The sequence below is a fragment of the Bubalus bubalis genome, chromosome 13 (assembly GCF_019923935.1).
Source record: "Bubalus bubalis isolate 160015118507 breed Murrah chromosome 13, NDDB_SH_1, whole genome shotgun sequence".
NCBI classification, from domain to species: Eukaryota; Metazoa; Chordata; class Mammalia; order Artiodactyla; family Bovidae; genus Bubalus; species Bubalus bubalis.
This window is the reverse complement of record NC_059169.1, coordinates 59674890-59698479: the sequence shown is the minus strand read 5'-3', so window position 1 is coordinate 59698479 and position 23590 is coordinate 59674890. Positions and strand designations below refer to the sequence as shown.

At 47.2% G+C, this 23590-nt stretch overlaps 1 protein-coding gene across 1 annotated transcript; it reads right to left on the bottom strand.

Moving 5' to 3' along the window:
- Window positions 1–4604: 4604 nt before the first annotated feature.
- Window positions 4605–22370, bottom strand: MEDAG (mesenteric estrogen dependent adipogenesis). Its single transcript, XM_006053684.3, has 5 exons — window positions 21939–22370; window positions 11313–11422; window positions 9276–9388; window positions 8545–8830; window positions 4605–6090 (listed from the first exon to the last, which is right to left on the bottom strand). Exons 1-5 carry the CDS (start codon window positions 22214–22216, stop codon window positions 5966–5968), a joined length of 912 nt encoding a protein of 303 aa, XP_006053746.1. The 5' UTR covers window positions 22217–22370; the 3' UTR covers window positions 4605–5965.
- Between the last annotated feature and the right edge of the window lie 1220 nt (window positions 22371–23590).

Here is a 23590-nt window from a genome sequence, read left to right as displayed (position 1 = left end):
TATTTTAAAAATAGAGCAGTGAGTATATAGAATTTTAAAAGTGAATTTTTATTAATATCTTATGTTTGACTTCTCCGGGCAGGCTGTGAAATGGGCAAGGGGTGGGGTGGGTTGGGTACACACTGAACTGAGAGCCAGAAGATCTGTCAGTTTTTACCTGGGGGCCTTGGGCACAAAGCAGATACAGTTCCAAGTCTCAGCTGTCTTATCTGTAAAGTGAATATACGAGCACCCACCTCACTGGGCTGTAAAAACGAATAATTCTAACGATACTTTATAAATCATAAAGCCATACACACCTATGGTATTGCTCTTTTGTCTTATTGCTCTTCTGATCTTCATTTCTTTTTGTAGTCTTTCATTTCTGCTTCAAAATGGATGGTTCTTACAGGTCCATTTCATTGTGAGCAGTACAGTGCTCTTCTTGCCTTTGAATTTGGGTTCCTTGAGGCAACTAGAGACTTCCCTGGTGGCTCAGACGGTAAAGCGTCTGCCAACAATGCTGGAGACCCTGATTCAAACCCTGGATCAGGAAGATCTCCTGGAGAAGGAAATGTAACCCATTCCAGTATTCTTGCCTGGAGAATCCCATGGACGGAGGAGCCAGGTAGGCTACAGTCCATGAGGTCACAAAGAGTCGGACATGACTGAGCGACTTCACTTTCACTTTCACTTGAGGCAACTCCATTCAAGGATTAAGTAGAAATGTTTCCCTTTCTTCTTTCCCTTAACAGATACTAAGCACCGGAAGTGAGCCGTATGATGTATGTTAGAGGCATTAAGGGTTATTACTGGAGCTTTGGGATAGGTGGGTGGGTGGGAGGCAGTGAAAGCAACCTAAAAGGATTGACTGAGCTGAGCTCCCTTGGAGAGTAAGATCAAACCAGTCCATCCTAAAGGAAATCAACCCTGAATATTCACTGGAAGGACTAATGCTGAGGCTGAAGCTCCAATACTTTGGCCACCTGATGGGAAAAGCCAACTCACTGGAAAAGACCCTGGTGCTAGGAAAGATTGAAGGCAGGAGGAGAAGGGGCAACAGAGGATGAGATGGTTGGATGGCACCACTGATTCAATGGACATGAGTCTGAGCAAACTCCAGGAGACAGGGAAGCCTGGTGTGCTGCGGTCCATGGTGTTGCAAAGAGTTAGACACGATTGAGCGACTGAACAAGCTTCCAAAGGCACTCAGAAGGCAACCAGGTGAAGAGGGAGTGGCGCCCAAAGGCTGAATGAGGCCCCAGAAGCGGGGACCGGCCTGTGTCCTTCAAAACCCCTGAGAACCTGGTGTTGCCGTTCTATGAAAGAGGAGGGGGAGAGCCTAGCAGAAGGCCCAGCAGCCACTCTGGGAAACTTGGGCTCCACCTGAATGTGAATAGAATGCACTGAAGTGGATTAGGCAACAGTGTGAAGGATCAGTTTAAGTAAATCCTCTTTTCCAGGAGTAAGAGAGACAAGGTTCCATATCCCCTGCCAAAGTGAGTCAATCACACAGAAACCAAGACACTGAGTCTTCCAATACGCCTTTGAAAGAGTTTTGAATTGATCAAAACCAAATGGGGGCTTCCCAAGTGGCTCTAGTGGTAAAGAACCCACCTACCAATGCGGGAGACATAAGAGAGGCAAGTTCATTCCCTGGGTCAGAAAGATCCCCTGGAGAAGGAAATGGCAACCCGCTCTGGTACTCTTCCCTAGAGAATCCCACGGACAGAGGATTCTCCCTGGCTGCAGTCCATGGGGTCATAGAGTCAGACACGACTGAAGCGACTTGGCACACACACAAAACCAGTTGAGAGTAGCTGCATCGAATGGGTTAAATGTTAATTGGTTGTTCCCAATTTAAATGATTACAATCAATTTCTGTCTGCCACGCGCATGGACAGAAGAAGCATAAGATGAAGAAGTAAGGACGGGGGTGGGTGGTGGAGGGAGGAGACAGCAAGGAAAGAACACTTGAATTTTGCCCGTGTAAGAGAAGAGAGTCTAGTGGGGGAAGAAGGAATGGGTCAGGTAGAGGGTTATTACCTGAAAGGAGAGAAGAGTAACCAAGTTCATAGGCCAAGGCTAAGGAGCCACGAGAGAGAACTTGACCCTCCAGGGAGGGTGGATGGGGCCCCAGCCTGGAGGAAGTAGATGTGCCAGGAAGTGGTCCCCAAACTGAGCATGTCTGCCACCACCTGGGCATCTGGTGAGGACACAGGTTCTGAGTCAGTAAGTCAGGGCAGAGGGTGGGGAGAGGGTAAGATTCTGCTTTTCTAACAAGACCCGCAGGTGATTCACGACATTTGAGATGGATAGATCTAGAGCCATGTCCCGGGACCAGCAGCCTTTGGCATCACCTGGGAGCTTGTTAGAAACGCAGACGTCTGCTCAGGCTCCATCCAGACCTCCTGGATCAGGATCTGCAGCCTCACCCTCAAGAGATTCCAGGGCACATTCCAGCCTGAGGAGCTCTGCTTTGGTTGACAGGAGATGCAAGCTTGGAGAGGGAGTGGGAAAGTTGGTGGGAGACTCGGCTGGTGGCTGCTTCCAAAAGCCCAGAAAAGGTCACAGATATTCTTCAGCGATGCCAAGTGCTTTGGGTACCAATATGATGAGTGGGGTTTTTCTGACTTGCTTGTTATATTTGGGCAAAAGACTTCCAGTTACTATGTGGTATGCAGTGATTTTATTTTTATTCAAGTCTCTTTATGTAAAATATATATATATATACTGCCATTTCTCTTTTAGCTGATTGATTACCTTGTAAAACATTTCTTCAATTTCTGTGATGGACTCTGTGTTATTAAGGGTTCTCTAGAGAAAAAGAACCAATAGTGTGTGTGTGTACAGACAGAGAGACTTAGTTTAAGGAATTGGCTCCCACACTTGTGGGGCCTGGCAATTCCTAAATCTGCAAAGTAGGCCAGCAGGCCAGAGGCCCAGGATGGCCTGGGGCAGAACGAGGTCCAGGTCTTCCTGAGGTCACCTGGTTCCTATCTGCCACCAAGAGGGGTTGTGGTTAAGCAATCCAAGAATGACTGCTATCCTTCCATTGAAAAATCCAGAAAAGAAAACCCCATACTAGTCTCTCTTAGGACAGTCCAGTTTAACAGGGTAAATTCTAAGCTCTGCTTCTAACTTGCCACTCACCAAACTCACATTTTATTCAAATAAAGCCGTAACAGCAAGTTCAGACCTTTGATTCTATTAAAACCTTGTCAATAGTACATACATGTCACCTCCCTCCTGGGCCATCTCTGTTGTCTTCTGATTCTTGAGTTTTTGTCTTCTCTGAACTCTTAAGAGTAATTATTCATGCCTTACACTGTTGGTTCTCTCAAGTTTATTCAAGCCATGAGTATCAAGTGTGAACATTCATTTAAAATCTGTTGGACCAGCATTTATCCTTCCAAATGAATGTTCTCTTCTTCAAAGTAATCATTTATTATAATGACACTGCTATTGCTTAAAGCATCTTTGAAATGCGTTAGAAACTCTGTTCAGAAATTGATGCACATTCTTTTGAATTTCTTAAATATGGGTATAACTTTGCTCTTTGAAGATAGAGTACTTGAAACAGAAGACGTTTGAGCTGATAATTAAGGTAAGCAATCGAGTTAGGCAGTGTTATCCTTTGGCCGAAATTCAAACTCTAACCATGAGGTAATAAGAGAAAAATTCCCTCCTGTAGATAATGTCCGGATTTGCATTCTTTTGGAACAAATTAATAGCTTCCAAGGTGACTCTGTCACTGAGTGCTTCTGTAATCTGTCACTTGGATAAATCAATCATTACATGTTTATTTTAAAACTAAATTTTACACTTACTGTCATTAATTTTATCACCAAAACTGGATCATAAGCATTTTAGATGCTTTCAATTTTGAATGTGTCCCTGAGCACTGATACTATTGTTCTTACTAGCTGAGCACCTGTCTGTTACAAGACTGGACACTCCTTGAAAGCAAGGGCCATGTTTTAGGCACCATTACTCACCAGCCCTCAGCTTCCCTGGTGGCTCAGATGGTAAAGAATCAACCTATAATGTGGGAGACCTGGGTTCAATCCCTAGGATGGGAAGACTCCCTCGAGGAGGGCATGGCAACCCCCTCCAGTATTCTTGCCCCGAGAATTCCATGGACAGAGGAGCCTGGCAGGCTAAGTCCATGGGGTTTCAGAGAGTCAAACACGACTGACCAGCTAAGCACACACACATATTTCCTTAGAGGCCGTGGATAGAACTTTGCTAAATGAATATCGAATGAGTGAACGCACTTGGTTCCGAGTCAACTGATAACAAATTTTAATGATAAAAGAAAACTTTTAGATCTTTAGTCCATTCCTGGAGTGATGACTGATGGCTTTTCAAAAAATGGACTTTGTCAATTTTTGTGAATAGAGTTTCTATTCCCTTTGGGAAGTATATAGTATTGGATATCCACCTAAGGTTTATTTGCTCTGGTATAAAACTTATTTGATTGTTAATACTCTTCATTTTGCACTGAATTTGAATAATAAACATTTATCATTTTCTGTTATTAAGGAAGATTCCCATTTTCTGAAACATCAGCATCACTTTTTTTCCTCCAAATACTTCATAGACTTGTTATTCAAAAAAGGCTCTTCTTTTTAAAAATTTTTGTTTATTTATTTTTGGGTGTGCCCTGCAGCATGCGTGATCCTTGTTACCTGACCAGAGATCAAACCTGCACCCCCTGCATTGGAAGCACAGAGTCTTAACCACTGGATCACTGGGGAAGTCCCCCAAAAGGCTCTTCCTGAGAAAGTAGCTATAAAACCACAATTCTTACTGTAAGTTAGTAAGTTACAAGGCCAACATACCATCTGCATAGCATGATGGAATGGTCACACACATTGGTCACAAATTTAATCAATTCTATGTTGAATGCTAAGGAAACATTTAATTGCACGAATATGGCACATACCATTTCAAATACAAACGAAAGGACAATCGGTGGTGCTATCAAAATGCATCATACAGGAACATTCTTTAAAAGGATAAGAAAATTATACTCAGGACCCACAAATGTTTCTCATTAGAAGCCTATGTAGCAATTCATTCATGCAGGTTTTTATATGTAGATAGGATGATTTTTTTTTCTTTTTGAAGAACTCCACTGTAGCTATGAGATGAAAAATGTTATTGATGTGACTACAATGTATTATGGTAATATATAGCTTTCTTCTATTTTGCTTTTAGTGTTAGGATTGCTAAAAGCTTATAAAATACCCAGCTGACACTATGTGCTTTTATTAGAGAGGACACGGCCACATACATTATCCTTTTCCCGTCATGTGTGGTATCGCATCACCTGGCCCCTCTCTGCACAGGCCACTTTTTTAAAAGGGAGGCCACGGGAGTTCAGATTTCAGGCAGCGGGGGCAGGCTTGCAATCCTACCAGCCTGGCCGGTCCTCCATCAAGCCTCACCTCCGCTGTTTGTCCTAAGGTTTCATCCCACCAGCAGGATGAAAGACAGACTTGACTTCTGGAGAAAGATGTCCTGGACTTTTTGCTCAGCCAGGTTTGCAAGACAGTGGCACTGCTAACCTCACACTTGCTGGGTTTAGGTTCAGACAGGGATGTCCCCAAGCAGAGGGCCAAACCTGGAAATAGGAAGCATCTTGGGGCAAACCCTGGGTAGGATGGCTCCGCCTGGGAAGCCCCCAGGATGCCAGGGTATGTGGTGCCAGGGTATGCCAGGGTATGATGCCTGCTGCTTCCCTCTGGCTCTTTGCAGAAGTGTTCAAAGGAGAGGAACCCTCCAGCCGTGGGGCCAAAGCCTCCCATCCTGAAGTCAGCTGCATCAGACTGCCAAGGCATCGCTCTTGGAAATGCAAGGAAGGGGCTTGTCAGAGGAGAGGGTCTGGAGGTACCCGCCTCCCCACTCTCTCACGTCCCCTTAGCCCTCGATGCTGGCACAGGCCTGGGGTGTAGGAGGAACTGTGGAATATCCAGCCCAATCAGATAAATGGGTTTGGTGTCTCCTCAGATTCCAGAACGCATGGAAATGGCAATTCTACCACAAGAGGCTCCATCAGAGATGATCTGGGTGACAGACTGCAGTTAAAAACTTCATCTATTGAACCTGAAAAAAAAGTAAAAAGGGCCTGCATTATTACCATCTCTGGTAAACCAAAACCCAACAGTACTTAAAACCCACACAACATCCAATGTAACCATTTCAACGTAAACAGAGAATCCTGGCTTCCCCAGAAAAACTCAAAAGACAGAAACATGCTACTTGCTGTTCACCAAGAGGACGCGGATGGTCACCTGCCTCTCCGTAAAGTGGGCATGCAGGTACCGTTTCTCACTTGATGACAGAAGGCCCACAGGTGGGGACCAGATGCCAAGGACAAAGGTCAGTTTCTGAGAAGGAGACTCTAACTGATCACCAGGGCAGAGCCAGTGGAGATGCCTGCCTGGCCACTGATGTGGCTAGACCACCTGAGGTGCATAATTATGGCTCAGATGAGCCTTGAGGAATCCTCCCTCCCCCGCTCTGGAGTAGAAGGGGGCCTCAGGGCTGGGTCAGAGTAAACTTGCAAGGAAGCACTGCCCAACTTCACATGCCCCTCGGTGTCCCCTGGATAACCAGTGGATGCAGCCTGCAGGACAGAGAGTGAGCGATGGTGAAACAGAGAAAGCCTGCCCAGGCTGCCCTGGCCAGGGGGTGAGGCTGGAGGGTGTCCAAGGGAGGATCGGGCATCTGGTATGGGCACAACCAGGCAAGGTAACCTTCCCCAAAAGGATGAGCATATAAACCCCACTCCCCACCACCACACATGGCTGCGATGGGACAGAACATAAAGGCATCTTTGTAAGAAACACCCAGAAAGAGAACATAAAGCAATACGGAGGGGGAGAAGGGGAGGAGCAGGGAAGGCAGGAGGGAGGGAGCGACACAGAGACAGAGGGAAGCTGCTTCCAGGATAAGAAATAACCGGGAGTAAGCGACTGATCTGATCTGATCTGATCTGAAGCTTCCCTGGTGGCTCAAATGGTAAACAATCCACCTGCAGTGCAGGAGACCTGGGTTCAATCCCTGCGTCAGGAAGATCCTGGAGAAGGGAATGGCAACCCACTCCAGTATTCCTGCCTGGAGAATTCCACGGACAGAGGAGCCTGGCAGGCTACAGTCTTCGGGGTTGCAAAGAGTTAGACGTGACTAAACAATTAATACACACTTCAAGCATTTTTGCTAGAAACATTGGAAGAAAGCAACTGTCAGGGAAAACAATTAGTGAAGCATCTGTATTCTTAAAAAAAAATTTTTTTAACTGCAGGTTCATAGAAACTGGTGGATTTTTTGGCTTGAGTGTTTTTCTTTGTTGGCAATTAGCTGCAAGAGTCCTGGTTCAAGGAAGTTGCCTTTCAGCACAGACTAGCCTGGGACAGAGGGCAGGCTCAGCAGAAGACAAATCCAGACAGGACTTGACCGGTGTCACTGCCTTAGCCACACCACCTGAAAAGTCTTGCCAAATCCTGGGGAGGAGCTACTGGATAGAAAATCCAGAACGCACCAGATATGACCGGCAGTTTGTTAAGAGAAGAAGTCTCAAGGGTTACTCTTTAGTAGTCTTAGAAACCCTGGAGAACATTCCAAATATATTTTTTATAGTTTTATTGATTTTATTTATTTTCTGGCTGTGCTAAGTCTTTGTTGCTGCATGGGCCTTTCTCTAGTGGTAAGTGCGGGCTACTCTCTAGTTATGATGGGAGGGCGTCTCATTGTAGTGGTTTCTCTTGTTGCCGAGCACAGGCTCAATATTGCGGCGCAAGGGCTTACTCTGAGGTATGTGGGATCTTCCCAGACCAGGAATGGAGCCCGTGCCTCCTGCATTGGCAGGCAGATTCTTTATCACTGAGCCACCAGGGAAGCCCTCAAACATTTTTAAAGATGGATGTCTCGACCATGTGTCTTCCTCCCCTAACCAACACGTTTCCCTAACATTCTGTTGCCCTGAATATGCACATCAGGAAAACATCATTCTTCTTTAGTTAAATTATTATTAAAAATACTTCAATGAGCATTAACATGCATTTATGTTAACAATATATTTTAAAATTATTTTCTGAGTATGCTGCACAGTGAAACCACTGAGAGAAAACCTTAAGGAGCCTAAAAGGAAAAGTCATTATATTCTTTTTAAAAAAATTTATTGGAGTGCAGTTGATTTACAGTGTTGTGTTAGTTTACTATATTTCTTTTTGGTAGTAAATGTTTCTCACTTCTTACTTTCTGAAAAATGTGATATTATATTTCCCCTTTATCAAGAGACCTTTCCTTTTCCATTACTTGATTCTTTTCTCCCGTGATATTATTCTACCCTTCAACTATCGTTCTGGGGGAACTTGAGAACTTTTTTTAAAAGGTCAGATTTATTTTTTCATTTAAAAAAATTTTCTGGCCCCTCCACATGGCATGTGGGATCTTAGTCCCCTGATCAGGGACTGAACCTCTCTCCCTGCAGTGGAAGTGCAGAATCTTAATCACTGGACCACCAGAGAAGCCCCTACTTGAGAGTTTTTAACATACCTCTAGAAGTTACGCTGAATTTTCGATCGGAAAAACTGCTCCTTCGGATTAAAGGTTCACTCATTTTTTCCAGAAATAATTTAATGGTCTCCTTCTTTTCTGGGCTTGTACTTGACAAATTTAGAACTTTTCCATTCACTTTTACAGTGGAATTGCTGAGCCCAAACCAATAGAAGAAATCAAACAATGCATCGGCTTTGAATTCATACGCAAAGCTCAAATCTTCTCCGTTAACAACCTTGTTTCCTGGAGGGAAAAAATTCTTTACTGCCTCTTGAAAATCAAACTGAAAGAGAAAGAAGCATTTAATTAATTACATGGATATAACTATAACATTATATTATAGACATACATTACCATACAATTATATTATAGAATTAACAGCTGTCCAAATGTCCAAAATATCACACCCTTTATTTCTCTTTCTGACATAATTTTAAATAGGTGTCTTTATTTAAAAACAAACAAACAAATCTTTACCTTTGCATAAGTTCCATCAAGTTCAAGGTAAAGACCTTGAACTGCTTGGTCAAACTGATATTTATTCTTACCCCATTTCTCAGAAGTTGCTAGAAACTAAGTTCACCTTATTGGTAGTGATAATGCAGCAATAGAAAATGTCAGTCTGGATTCAGTTAAGTGAGAGTTAAGCTTTAGGGACTCCATCCTGGCTTGCAATGTCCAGACCCCCTTCTGTGTTGGCAGCCCTGGATTAACACAGGCCAACTCACCTGGAGCCGGTAGCTTTCTCCAATCACTGAGGAAATGACCATGTCCATCCCCTGCTCTATCTGTCTTCTTATCTTGGGGTGCCTTGTGTTCACAAGAAACGCATATGTCCTTTCTAGAAATGAGGAAGCACAAGTCAAAAACAAGGGCGCTCTTGTGACCTAGACCTACTTCTTAGAGAATTGTCGGCTTTCCGGTCACCAGCAAGCCAAATGACATCGAGGGCTCAGATGCGCTAACAAGCATTCCTTGTTACACTGTGATCTGTTCCTGGCCCCTCCTGCAGAGAAGGGCATCTTGACTTTGAACTATGAAGCGAGCAGGGGATCTAAATGACTCCGAACAAGATGAGCAGAGAATCAGCTCTATGAATCTGAATGAGGATGGGCGTGTTTGAGGAAGTCTCTTTGGAATTTGTAGGCCCATTCTTACTCTCTTGGACTCATTTTTAAATAAGAACATTTTAGAAGTAAGTTTAAGAAATTCTAACGCTATCACAGAACTTATGCTCGTGACTCTCCACATATCACTTTGAGCAGGAGGAAGATGGGCAAATGGAGATATTTTCATATAGGAATTTGAGCTAATTTAGTTGCTATCAGTTTGATTTCCTGGAAGAAACAATAAAGGGATATCTTTGAAATTTGAAGGCCACAGCATGAAACATGAAAGCATCTACAAGCATTTTTCTTTTCTTTAAAATTAATTTTTATTTAAGAATAATTGCTTAATAGTGTTATGTTAGTTTCTATTGTACAGCAAAGTCAGTCAACTACACGTATATATATCTCCCCTCTTTTTTGGATTTCCTTCCCATTTAGGCCACCACAGAACACTGAGTAGAATTCCCTGAGCTATACAGTAGGTTCTCATTAGTTATCTATTTTATACATAATATCAAGAGTATATATACGTCCATCCCAATCTCCCAATTCATGCCACCCTCCCTTTCGCCGCTTGGTGTCCAGACCAAGCTTTGCAAATAACATTTATTTCCTTTATCCCAGTCTTCTCATCTGTGAGAGACAGAGAGAGAAAACTAGGAGTCTCATCTGTAAGAACCCACCTGCAATGCTGAAGACCTGGCTTCAATCCCTGGGTTGGGAAGATCCCCTGGAGAAGGGAAAGGCTACCCACTCCAGCATTCTGTCCTGCAGAATTCCATGGACTGTATAGTCCATGGAGTCGCAAAGAGTCGGACACGACTGCAGTGACTTAGCAGCAGCAGCAGCAGGGTGACTTTCACTACCACTATCTCATCTATAAAATGGGGGTGGTGTAACTACCACATAGGCAGGGTGACCAGGCATCCTAGTTATGCCTGAGTCAGTTCTAGTTTATACCTTTGTCCCAGCATAATTATTACAATTTCTGTTTTCACGTTCAAAAATGTTCTCCTTTGGATGACATGCCCCACGGGGTTTTTGCCCAATTATTGACATTAGCTCATTCCTCACAGGAGTATTTGATACAGGGTAGGCACCCCACTCCAGTACTTTTGCCTGGAAAATCCCATGGATGGAGAAGCCTGGTAGGCTGCAGTCCATGGGGTCGCTAGAGTTGGACACCCCTGAGCGACTTCACTTTCACTTTTCACTTTCATGCATTGGAGAAGGAAATGGCAACCCACTCCAGTGTTCTTGCCTGGAGAATCCCAGGGATGGGGGAGCCTGGTGGGCTGCCGTCTATGGGGTCGCACAGAGTCGGACACGACTGAAGTGACTTAGCAGCAGCAGCAGACAATATGATATATCATCATCATCATCACTCCAGTCATTTTTGCAACCCCTTCAGGCTCCGAGATCACTTCCTGCCAAGACAGGAAGTACAAAAGAAAACTCAGAGACAGATGGCTTCTGCCGCAGGGTCATTTAGAGGTATGCTCTGCAGGCCTCTGCTGATGGCCTAACCCATCTAGCTTCCAGCCTTGCACAAGCTGACACCCTCTCTGCTTTCTCCACATCCAACTTCTGCCTCATCAACAGGCCACAGTCCACAGCCCAGAAAGGCAGAACCAAACCCAAACTTTATACACCTACCTTTCAAGGAGTCTTTCTTGGTCTGTACATGAACAAAGAAGAGCATTGGTTTGCTCAATATAGTTTCCCTGTAGTCTTTATAATCGCAGTAGTTGGTCAGTTCCACATATCTATGAAAAAAGCAGAGATGATTACAAATGCTATGTAGCCTTCCACTGAAGTCAGGACAGGCATGTACTGGACACATGTCTGCTATATCCACAGACCCTCCAAGGGAAGTCCTCTAAAATGTATTCTTCGGGAGGCAGCCATATCTTATATCAAATAACTAATTCCCCCTCCCCTGGTTGACAGACAGATCAACATGCCACGCAAAGGTGGCCTGGGGCTGGGGGGAGCCTGGCACCAGCATTCAGCTCTCAGGGGCAGCCTTTACCAGATGATGACCACTACCATCTGTTTGGGCTGTAAGATAGCAGTGTGTGTGTGTGTGTGTGCGTGCGCACGAGTGTGCACTCAGTCATGTCTGACTCTCTGTGACCCCATGGATTGTAGCCCACCAGGCTCCTCTATCTGTGGGATTTTCCAGGCAAAAATACCCGAGTGGGTTGCCATGCCCTTCTCCAGGGTATCTTCCCGATCCAAGGATCAAACCCTCATCTCTTGTGTTGGCAACTGGATTCTTTACCACTAGCCACCTGGGAAGCCCCTAAGATAGTGCTACCAGAGCACTATGTACCCCTGAATTGAGAATGAATTATACTTCATAAGTGGGCTTCTCAAGGTCTTCTCCAGTGCAGTCATCCTAACTGATGGATCTGAAATTTTCCTTTCCTTCTCTTGTTCTCTTCCCTTTTCTAATCCTGAGATAAACCCAGCCCCCTCCAGAGATGCAATATTCACATGAATTACTTCACATCTCCCCCGATTGTAAGCTTGTACAGTTTTAAAAAACTAATGCAGGATTTCTGCCCAGGGCCCTATTCAATTTAGCCTCCTTGGTCTTAGTTCATTATTTCAACCCAGGAAGATCTTTTTGCTTTTTCACTGTGTCTTCCAGCATGTCAGTTTCCTCTCCCTACTCTACACATTTTCCAAGCCACCTTTCTGTGTCTCTACCTGCATTGTTGATTTAAAAGAAGAAAGATGTAAATTGGCTTCTTTCAAGAAGATGGCTAATTTTCTAGCCAAACCCAAGTTCAGAAGCGGCGTGGACACGGGTGGGCTGAGAGGTACCCAGCGGGCTGGGGGATGCATCTGCCCTGAGCCCTCTTCAAGACAGGGCGGCCTCCCCACTGATGGGCATCGCTGTGAGGTCTGCGTGGGGTGAATGGGGGGCTTTTGCTATAGGGCTGTGTGTTGGCTTCTACTCCCAGGCAGAGACCACTCCTGCATTTCTGGTTTGTGGTCCTTCCAGAATCTGACCTGAAAAATCACGGTCTTGGGGACCACCTGCAGCTGGGGAGCTCTGGCTAACACAGTCCGCAGCCTCCTTCCCCATCAACCTGCTTAGAGGGGCTGGAGCTGGAGACCCAGACCAAAGCCTGGGTCAAGAGCAGTGGGAGAATTTATCTACCCCCGAGTCAGAAAACACAGCTTCCGCTCGTCTGCCTCCAGCTCCGTCTCTTAGAAATCTGTGTCATCATCTTTTTTTCTGGGATTGTCAGATCCGATATTGAGAGCTTTTAAAACCTGACCCCCGATGGAGCACCTGCAATGCTTCCTGCCTATTTCACCAGGCTTTTAATGCGGCCTCCACCTCCCAACCCTGGGCATGGGGGTGGGGATGGTGGTTAGGGGGCTGCTCCCGTGATGGGTGAGGGGGACACAGGCTGGTGCATCCAGGCAATGAGGGGTGGGGGGGCTGGTGTCCCTGTTCAGGGGTGTGGGTGCAAGGGGACAGGAGTTGGGGAGAGGAGGGTTGGGGTGGAGAAGGGCGGAGCCATGGAATGGACTGGGTGAGAGAACACAGATGCAGACTGGGATCTGCATGGCTTTTCCTCCATGCCTCCCCGCCTGCCCCCCACCGCCCCCCATACCCCGCCCCCGCCGCCACCCTTCCTGGGCAGAACAGGGTGGAGTGAGCATGGGGTAAGTGGGCCCCTGAAGGGAAATGTCACGGTTCTTTGTCCCAGCTGACCAACTGCCAAAAGGTCCTGGAGAAAGGAAGCAAAGGAAAAGGAAGGAAGAAGGGAATGACCCTTTGCTGGGTTCCTTCTCTCTCATTCATTCATTCACTAAGCCTGGGTGCTGACCTGTGCCTTACGCGGCTGAGGCGCTCAGGGCCCAGAAGTAGGGGTGGGGTCACAGGACAGCAGTACAGGGGTCCCCCTGTGCTCCCCACCCCCTCTGCCATCCATCTATTTGGCTGTCAAGGACCTAACAAAGGCAGGTGAGAGTGACCAGGGAAGCAAGTGAGGAGAGGCCAGCCAGTGAGGTCTGTGATTTCAGGGGGTGTGAGACAGGGTAGAGAAAGAGGAGCAAAAGCTTATAGCAAAAGAAGCAAAGACCAAGTCTGATTGGAGTAAACGTCAGAGAGACAGATGCACGATGCTGGGCCGGGAGTACCACCTGTGATCCATCCAAAGCAATTTTCACACTCTCCCCACCTTGATTATTATGAAGTGAATTCATAGTTACTGCTACTGCTGCTAAGTCGCTTCAGTCGTGTCCGACTCTGTGCGACCCCATAGACGGCAGCCCGCCAGGCTCCCCCGTCCCTGGGATTCTCCGGGCAAGAACACTGGAGTGGGTTGCCATTTCCTTCTCCAATGCATGAAAGTGAAAAGTCAAAGTGAAGTCGCTCAGTCGTGTCCGACTCTTCACGACCCCATGGACTGCAGCCTACCAGGCTCCTCCTTCCATGGGATTTTCCAGGCAAGAGTACTGGAGTGGGGTGCCATTGCCTTCTCCGATAGTCAGTTAAGCACTTAATATTTCCCTCAAGGTGATTCCTCTGCTCTCAACAGCCATAGTCTTACAGTCACTCTCTAGGGCGTGCGTGCGTGTGCGTGCGTGCGTGCGTGCATAATACACTGAGAAAGCCTTCAGTCTGGACTTACCCAAATGACAGTGCTCCACTTGCCTCTGCCTAAAATCGATTGTCTCATTGGAGGTATCGTTGGCAGGGAAAAGATAAAAATCTCAACTTGGAAACAATCACCGGTTGGGAAAATAATTGGTTTCCTCCAGAATTCCGCGGAAGAGGCTTTTTCTGAATGCTACAGTACCCTGATCAGAGTCGAGGGACTTGGAGGAGGGAGGGGAAGGGGGGTCTTCTGGAGAGTCACATGTTGAGTTAAATGCATAACTTAAACATGAGTCACTTCTTCTGGAGCCTGAATTTAATAAGATATCCTGAATAATAAGACGACTCTCAACATCATTTAATCTTCCTTTGATGATTTAGAGGCACTTTTAGGATCTTACCCGGGCTGTCAACACATCACAGAGCAGTGCCAGTTATCGCTGTGCCACAGATGTGAGAAAATGCTGCTCACGCGAGAGCTCTGATAACAGAATTTACAGACGAGATTGTGGCAAGATCCCTGCTTAACGCTCTATTGAAACCAGGTTGCAAAGAAGAAATATCCCCTTACATTCATCCATTCCCAGCCTCCCAGATATGGTCCAATTGTTAAACACCTCAGAATCACAGTGGAATAAATAAATGGGAACATCCCTTTTGAATTCAGACATATGCACAGACACTGCCCTTCAGAGGCCTGCTGGTATGAAATTTGGATATGCAAGTCACTAAGATACAAAAAAGACTGAGGACCTAATTGTTAAATCTCACAGGTCTTCAAGTACTGGACATTCAACTAACAGTTTTAAAATGAGCCTGACTAGACTACCTTAGTCTGATGAGACTAGCTATCTTATCTTTCATTATGCATATTTCTGAACTGCTAATGCAGATATTGCTCCTGTGTCCTGGATATTTATTATATTTGCTGAAGTTATCCCTAGGGAAGAGAAGCAGTTGACGAGAGCTGCTTTAAACTCTGATTTCTTCAGTGCTTTTATCCTGGCCCCAGAATGCTCCTAGGTTGGAACTTTCTACACCTGGCTTTCATCCACTGTGATGGGAAAGCATGGTGGTGGTGGTGGTTTAGTTGCTAAGTCATGTCCTACTCTTGCAACGCTATGGACTGTATGTAGCCCGCCAGGCTCCTCTGTCCTTGGGATTCTCCAGGCAAGAATACTGGAGTGCATTGCCATTTCCTTCTCCAGGGGATCCTCCCAACCCAGGGGTTGAACCCAGGTTTCCTGCATTGCAGGCAGATTCTTTACCAACTGAGCTATGAGGGAAGCCGCAGTGGAAAGCATAGTGATTCAAAATAAGAAGATTTAATTTGTATCCTGATTAACTGGCTATGTGAACTCAGTCCCAGAGCCACAGCTCATCATGACCTTGAGTGAGTTACTTAACCCATCTGACCCGGTCCCCTCATCTATAAAAGGGATATAACAGAATCACCGTCCATTTGATGATGTAATGAAGTGCCAATAACATAGACATACAGTCGTGGGCTCATAGTAGATGCTCAACAAACATTATTAGTGTCTTTAATTCTGTCCAACTCCACTGACCCTAGGGTGAAATTCTGTAAGCTTCTGATGCACAGCCAGGGGTGTGTTCATTCAAGTTACCAGGAAAAGAGGACTATATATAAGTATCTGAAAAATAAATAAGTAAGAGTTTCTCCTTCCTTGATCCAATTTCTTTCCTCATCTTTTTAGTTTGGAAAGCTAAAGGGAACTGCTTAATGAAGGCAATATCTGAAAGATGGGACCAAGAAAGAACATAGAATTTTTGCTTCTAGCAAATCAGGGGTAGCTAAGATCACCCACCCCAAAGATACCTATTCTTCTCCAGTTTCCTTCAGATTTTACATCATCTTGGAATGATTCAAAAGTCACTCCAAATTTTCCCGGCCCCTGAATATTTAAACTGGCTTCCCTCATGGCTCAGCAGTAAAGAATCCGCCTGCTAATGTAGGAGACTTGGGTTCAATCCCTGGGTCGGGAAGATCCCCTGGAAAAGGAAACAGCAAACCACTCCAGTGTTCTTGCCTGGTGAATCCCATGGACAGAGGAGCCTGGTGGGCTACAGTCCATGGGATCACAAAGATTTGATCACAACTTAGCAACTAAACAACAACTGACAATTTGTTGTTAATACTCAAAGACAAATAGAAATTCAAACACACGCTCACATCTGTGTGTGTGTGTTCATTTCTAAAATATGTAGGGAGGAATAGAGAAAAAGAGGAATATATTGGATAGTCCTTGTGTAAAAGGCCCAGAAATTGCTAATATCTTCCACAATTCTTTGCTGTGACTAAGCAAAAGCTTTCAAGGACATTCTTTCCAGTGTCAACTTATTAGTTTTATGCAAAACCTCCCCTACACACTCAAAACAGTTTCTTTGGTTCATCATCTCACCTTCTTCTTCCACCCGACTCTTGTGAAATAAACAAAAATTTCCGATTCATCACTCTAATGTCTGTGGCTCTAATCATTGATATGCATGTTCAATCATTCATTTCTGCAATAAACAGTGACTAAGCAAATATTAGGACAAACCTAGACAGTGTGTTAAAAAGCAAAGACATCACTTTGACAACAAAGGTCCGTACAGTCAAGGCTATGGTCTTTCCAGTAGTCATGTACAGATGTGAGAGCTGGACAGTTAAGAAGGCAGAGCGCCAAAGAACTGATGCTTCTGAACTGTGGTGCTGGAGAAGACTCTTGAGAGTCCCTTGGACAGCAAGCAGACTAAAGCAGTCAGTCTTAAAGGAAATCAACCCTGAATACTCTTGGAAGGACTGATCCTGAGGCTGAAGCTCCGATACTTGATGCAAAGAGCTGACTCATTGGAAAAGATCCTGATGCTGGGAAAGACTGACAGCAGAAGAAGAGGGCAACAGATGAGATTGTTGGATGGCATCACCAATTCAATGGACATGAGTTTGAGCAAACTCCAGGAGATGGTGAGGGACAATGAAGCCTGGCATACCACAGTCCACAGGGTTGAGAAGAGTTGCACACAACTTGGTGACTGAACAACAAAGCACCTACTATGTGCTTGGCACTGGGGCCCTAACAAAGAAAATAGTCTTGCTTTCTAGAAGCATTCAGAAGCCCTTAGGAGAGGGCTAAAAAAAGGTACCATTTCAATATGAAAGGATTCACAACTAAGACCTCATTGCTTATAGTCTGATTATTGGACCTACAGCAGTGACATCACAGGGGAGCTTGTAAAACTGCAGAATTCTGGGTCCCTCTCCAGTTGTATCTGATCTAAAATCTGTGTTTTAACAAGCTCCTCAGGAGACTTGCAAGCTTATTAAAAGTTTGAGAAGCTTTGGCCTAGGACACAACCCCTGTTATTCAGAGGCTTACAAACTAATTCATCATTCAAACACACACAGACCAGAGGAATGCACAGTGCCCTGCTTATTGTGTCCACAGGGCTATGTCCTAGCGATGTAAATAAGAAGCAGCAAAGTCAAGAGCCTGGAGTTAGAATCATTTACTGAGCTGAGTCAGGTATAGCAGAAGGGTTGTTCTGTCAGGCCAAATAGACTGCCAATGGGTGGGCAGAAGCAGGAGATGGGAACCCCGGTCGGGGCAGGGAGTCATGGCTTAGCTAAGCCTTGGGGACTGTGGGTAGCTGCATCCAGGCCTGCAGGTGTGTGTTTGCAAGGACTGGAGTGTGGCTGGAAGGACAAAGCGAGGCTCCCAAGGAAGAAAGCAGCAACAGCTCGTGGCATTTTTTTTTTTTAATTGCACCCGATCTTAAAAAGTATTGCAGGATGCATACCCTTAGTTGAGGCACGTGGGATCTAGTTCTCTGACCAGGGATCGAACCCAGGCCCCCTGCATTGGGAGCTCAGAGTCTTAGTCACTGGAGCACCAGGGAAGTTCTGTGGCTCATGGCTTTTGAATCACCCCATCTGGGTTTGATTTCTGCCTCTGTGACTTCAGCAAGTATTTTAACCTTGTTGAGATGCATATTCTCACCTATAAAATCTGGCTGACAAGAGGTGCCCCATGAGGAGGCTGAAAGATTAAATAGCATGTGAAGCATTTGGCGTTGGGGCTGCTTGATGAGAACATAAGCTGACATTGGTCCCGTGATGAAGATGTGCCATTGACTATCTTGAGGGCTTAACAGATTTTAATTCTGAACAACTTATAAAGTTGTTGGCATTATTATTCCCAGTTTACATTTGAGGAGACTGAGTCAGAGAGATGAAGTCACTTTCCCCAGTCATTCAGCTAGTAAGCAGCGGGACTGGGGTACAAACCAAGGCAGCCTGGCCCCAGCACTCATGCTTGTCCACACTTTGTTGCTGTTGTTCAGTCGCTCAGTTGTGTCTGACTCTTTGTGACACTATGGACTGCAGCACACCAGGCTGCCCTGTCCTTCACTATCTCCTGGAGTTTGCTGAAACTCACATCCACTGAGTCAGTGATGCCATCTAACCATCTCATCCTCTATCACCCCCTTCTCCTCCTGCCTTCAATCTTTCCCAGCATCAGGGTCTTTTCTAATGAGCAGGCTCTTTGCATCAGGTGTCCACACTTACCCTAAACTGAATTCCATAAAAACCATAGTTCAACACATGAGAGGTTATTACTTCATCAATACCACTATGTGTCCTGTTTAAGGGGCTGCTATCCTGGGCAGGTCATTAAATCCAAGACTCAGACCTGGGGCCAGAGCAGAGGATTGGTCGTGTCAGGAGCCCACTGAGCACAACAGTAAGGGTGGCCAGGCTCCATGCGGAGATGCTTCTGAGAAGTGGGCCTGGGCCGCAGACAGAGCCCAGGCACCTCCCACCCACCGTGGATGGAGCTGACACTCCCCCCAGTGACAATCTAAGTATGATCCAACCCTGACGCATCCTCCCCTGAGTCTTTATGCCCATGAGTCTCCTCCCTGCCTCCCCTGCACTTCCTGCCCCAGGCGGCTCACCTCAAGGGGGTTGAGACCATCACTCAGCTAAGAGATGCTCAGATCTGAGCAGAAGCAGGTCACAGCACTACTTTCAGCGGCTTCCTTCATACCCCTGGACTTACTTTCTCTTTTAGGCTGATTATATATGTACTGGCTGATGTAATCCCAGTCATTTATTTAAGGTTCGGGAAATCTATGAGTGCGCTGCTGTGTCCCAGAGGAAGCCAGAATTATTCCAGGTTGGAAGCAGCTAGCTGACAGCCTGGGCTGTAGAGTTAGAAAACTCTGCTGAGAGGCCCTGGCCCTGCAGTTCACCGGCATCTCACCCGGGGAAATTACTTAATCTGAGTCCTAATTTTCTCATCTGTAAAAATGAGAAACAAACAATGGCACCAACTTTGCCAGCTTTTGTGAGACAATAGCTGTGAAATACTTTGCACCAATGCTGAGACTCAAGTAAACATTAAAGAAAAATGTATTTGCTTTTTTTCCAATCAGCCTCTTACATGCTAGAGGACCACTGAAAATAAGGGATTAGAGCTCCTCTTTGTCAAATGTTGGCCATTACATCCCACTAACAGGCTGCATTATAGGAAAAAAAAAAAGAAGGGAAAGCTGTGTGTATGAGTGTGTGATAGTTAATGGTAATTTACACCTGGTACCCTGAGCAAATTTCATTTGTAACATGGGTGGGAATTCTGAGCTTGATTCTGGGATCTTTAGAAGTGTGCTAGAACTTACTGGGAAAGAGTAAATCATGCAAATTCCTCTTCAGTTAAGTTGGCTAGAGATCACCGAAGGAAGGAAGAAAGGAAGAAGTGAACAATAGCTCAAGAGCAACTATTTTGAGACAGGAAGCTGCATCTATCTTCAAACCAAAAACAACTGGGTAAATCTCTGCCAGTTTGAGAAACAGCAACTTCAGACACCTGAATTTTGACTGTGCCTCTCACTCCTGATCCATGAGGACAAAACCTCTCACTGTCGCCCACAACTGTCTTCCCCTTCTTTCTAGAAGGCTCCCTCTGTTCAGACCAGGTTCCCTCCCAGTCCTCTTTCAGGACTGCACACCCACCTGCCACGGTCTGTCCCCCAAGAGGAAGGCAGGTTGTTCCACCTCCCGAATTATTCTCAGATACACCTTGCCATTCCCAGGTACAAAAGCCCTTGCGCTATTGCTTAGCCCATAAGAACCTTGTATTTGCTGATTCTTCTTTGCACCCTGGTCTCTGTTACCTCGTCATTGTTTATTCTGGACTCCAAACTGCCGGGGGAACCACTGCTGTTCAATTTTCCCTTATGGAGGAGGTGTTCAAAGCAAGAGTTTAACAACCAGATTTCAATACCAGTTCAAGTTTTGCAGTGCTGTTGGCTGAGATCAGGGGAGCAAGGACTGCCTGAGACCTAACCTGTAGCTTCAATTAACTCTGGACATTTTTATTTTTCATACTCTGTTCTCAAATACAATGCTTATCTTCTTTTTTAAAATCTCTGCAAATCTGATTTCTAGCTCAGTTCCTACCACCATCCCCTGCTTATGGCTTGGAATTTTCAATTCGCTCAGAAAGGGAGAGATTTTTGCTGGGGAATCCTGTATCAGGCGCTCAGTGAAAGCCCTCACTATCTTTTGAGTGGAAAAGCAAGGTGTTCCCCAGCAGCTTTGAAGAAGGCATTTTAAATATCTCCTTTGGTTTGCTTGCCCGTTGACTTTATTCCACCCATAGGGTGCCCGGGGCTGCTGTCTCTCCCTGGAGCAAAGGCTTTCTAGCTTAATAGATGTCTGCTCATTCATCTCAGAATCAACCTGTCCCGCTTCCTGATACCCAGCTCCACAGCACAAACGCAAGCTCCCCACCCCGCAGGTGAAACTGGAGGCACCGGGTAACCTCTGGAAGCAAGAGACCCCAGCAGATCCCAGGGTGAAACTCGTCCTCCTTTGCCCTCCCAAAAAGCCCGCCTCAGATGGGCTTCAATCCTGCTGCTTTCAAGTCCCCTAGGAAGTGCTTCAGGGACTTTTCCACCGCACTTAAACATTCAGTGACCCTCCATCAAGTTGTTTTGGCCCCAGCTCTGCTCCTGGAAGCCACACTGCACTCATCTTCCCAGAATGGAACTGCCCACTCGACAGCCAACTGCCCGCTCGACAGCCCACATGGTCCCTGGGTTGGACTTCACAGGCTTTGGTTCCTTCTCAGACACGGTTTATTATTTCTTTTTTGAAAAGGCAGTGAGGCTAAAGAAGGGAAACTGTAAACTTCCGCTTGCTCTCACCGGGTCTCCCCTCTGGATCCAGCTGATAGCGCAGAAGAGAACAACCTCTCCCCGCCCCTCCCCCACAGGCTAAAGCGAGGGTGTGAGTCTCTGCTTAGCAAGGGTGTGCCTCTAGTTTGAGCTCATTTGACCGGGTTAAGGAGCCAGAAAGGAAGAATCATCAGCCAGTTCCGCGCTCCGCTCCCTGGCCACCCCCTACCATCCTTATGGGCGGCTTGGACAGCTGTGAAATGTCGGTGCAAAGAGCAGAAAAAGCCAGGGCAGGGGGAGCTCCGCACCTCTGGGTGATGTTAACAATGAGAAAAATCTATAAGTGTGATGGGGGGTGGGGGTCCAGGCTGGATCTCTGGAAGTGAGGCATGGGGATGGGGATGGGGGTGGGCAGCGTGGAGGCCTCGGCGGGAACTAGGAGGCGGGCCGGGGTGCGCGGCGAGGCCACCCACCTCCTCATGTAGCTGCTCAGGCGGTAGAGCTGCCCGTCGAGGCGCACGAAACCGTCTCCGAAGACGTTGAAGCCCCCGCGCGCGGAGGCGGGATCCGCGGGCGCGGGCACCACAAGCTGGTCGCCGCGCAGCTGTAAAGCGCCGGGCTGCAGCCGCAGCAGCTGGCCCAGGGGCAGCAGGGCCAGCTCGCAGTCGCACGTCCACAGACTGCGCAGCTCCCCCGACGAGATGGACGTCAGGCTCGGCCTGGCCGCGGGCGCGCTCTCCAGCCCCTCCATGGCCGGGCTCGTGCTCTCGCTGTTGATGGCCCCCGGGGAGGCGCCGGCGCCCCGACTCGGTCCGCCAGGGACCCCGGGACGCCGCTCAGGTTCCCGCCGGCGAGGAGCGCAGAACTGCGGCTACTGCGCCGAGAAAACGGCCCCGGCGCCGCGCGGCCCTTTTATCCCGCGCCGCGCCCCTCCCGGCCCTAGGGCACGACCCCAGACGCTCCGGGCGGGCGCGTCACAGCATCTCAGGACTTGGCACGCTCCCTCCCGGCCGCGCCCGCTCGCGGCCAAGGGTTTACTCATCGCCCTGGGGTCCGCCGCTCCACGCCTGGGGCTGGGCCCGCCCCTGCCTGGACACTGTGTCGGCGAAGGGGGTGGGGGTAGGGACACACACTGCCAGGGGACACTGCCACGGGGACAGTGCCAGGAGGTAGGGAAGCGTCCACCGAGGCTGCGGGGTCAGGCCCGAGCTGGGAGCCAGGGCATGCAGCTGCCCAAGGCACCACACCTCCGCGCACGGGTTGGAGCGAGGCATGCATCCCTCTCCCGGCTCCCCACCTGGGGTCCTGGGTCCTGGGGCAGTGCCGGATCTCTGATCTCTACTCCCAAGTCCCGCCCCCAAGCAGGAGTCAGATGCCAACCACCGTCTCCTATCCTTGCTGTTTTTTCCCTTCTAGATTATTCCGTGAATCTCCCCTGCTCAGCCTTTGCTTCGCCTGGATTCCCTTCTATGTGGAAATCCCACTGGTCATCGTGTCACTTTCCCACAATGGCTTCGTGAATCCCCCGTGGATTCCATCGCTTTGTTCTGCTTGCTTCTCTGGCACGGCAGACCACGGGGAGCAGTGTGTCCAGAGCAGGGGTGGAGGTGGGGAACCGAAGGGACCCAGAGGTCCTCTCTTCCCCTGCCTCCGCAGAGGCTGAGCCCTTCGAGTCCTGGAACATCTCCGGGTGTTCAATCGGGAGATATTTGAGAGTTAGGTGTGGCTCGTTTTGTGCAAGACATGAAAGGAGGGCTTTCCCATTCGGTTTAATTGTACAACGATTTCCAAAACAGCTACTAGCGGACAGGAAGAAAGCTAAATTCTGAGAAAAGTAGAATGAATAAACATAAGCCCTGCCCTTTCCTAGCGTGTGTGTGTCCTACAGTCGAATCCGACTCTTCGGAACCCTGTGGACTGTAGCCCACCAGGCTCCTCTGTCCATGGGATTCTCTAGGCAAGAATACTGGAGTGGGTTGCCATTTCCTTCTCCAGGGGATCTTCTGGACCCAGGGATCCAACCCTCATTTCTTAGTCTCCTGCATTGGCAGGCAGGTTCTTTACCACTAGCCTCAACTTACTCTCTAATAGAGAGGTGGACAAGCAAGCATTCCAGCGATCCTAG

Bases quoted from the DNA above. Each gene is read 5' to 3' on its own strand.
- MEDAG (XM_006053684.3), bottom strand. From the start codon at position 22,216: ATGGAGGGGCTGGAGAGCGCGCCCGCGGCCAGGCCGAGCCTGACGTCC. The intron at 9,389-11,312 runs GTAGGTGTATAA...CCTCATTTCTAG, and splicing joins CAAGAAAGACTCCTTGAAAG to AAAGGACATATGCGTTTCTT. The intron at 6,091-8,544 runs GTATGTTAAAAA...CTTTTTTTTCAG, and splicing joins ATTCAGCGTAACTTCTAGAG to GTTCAATAGATGAAGTTTTT.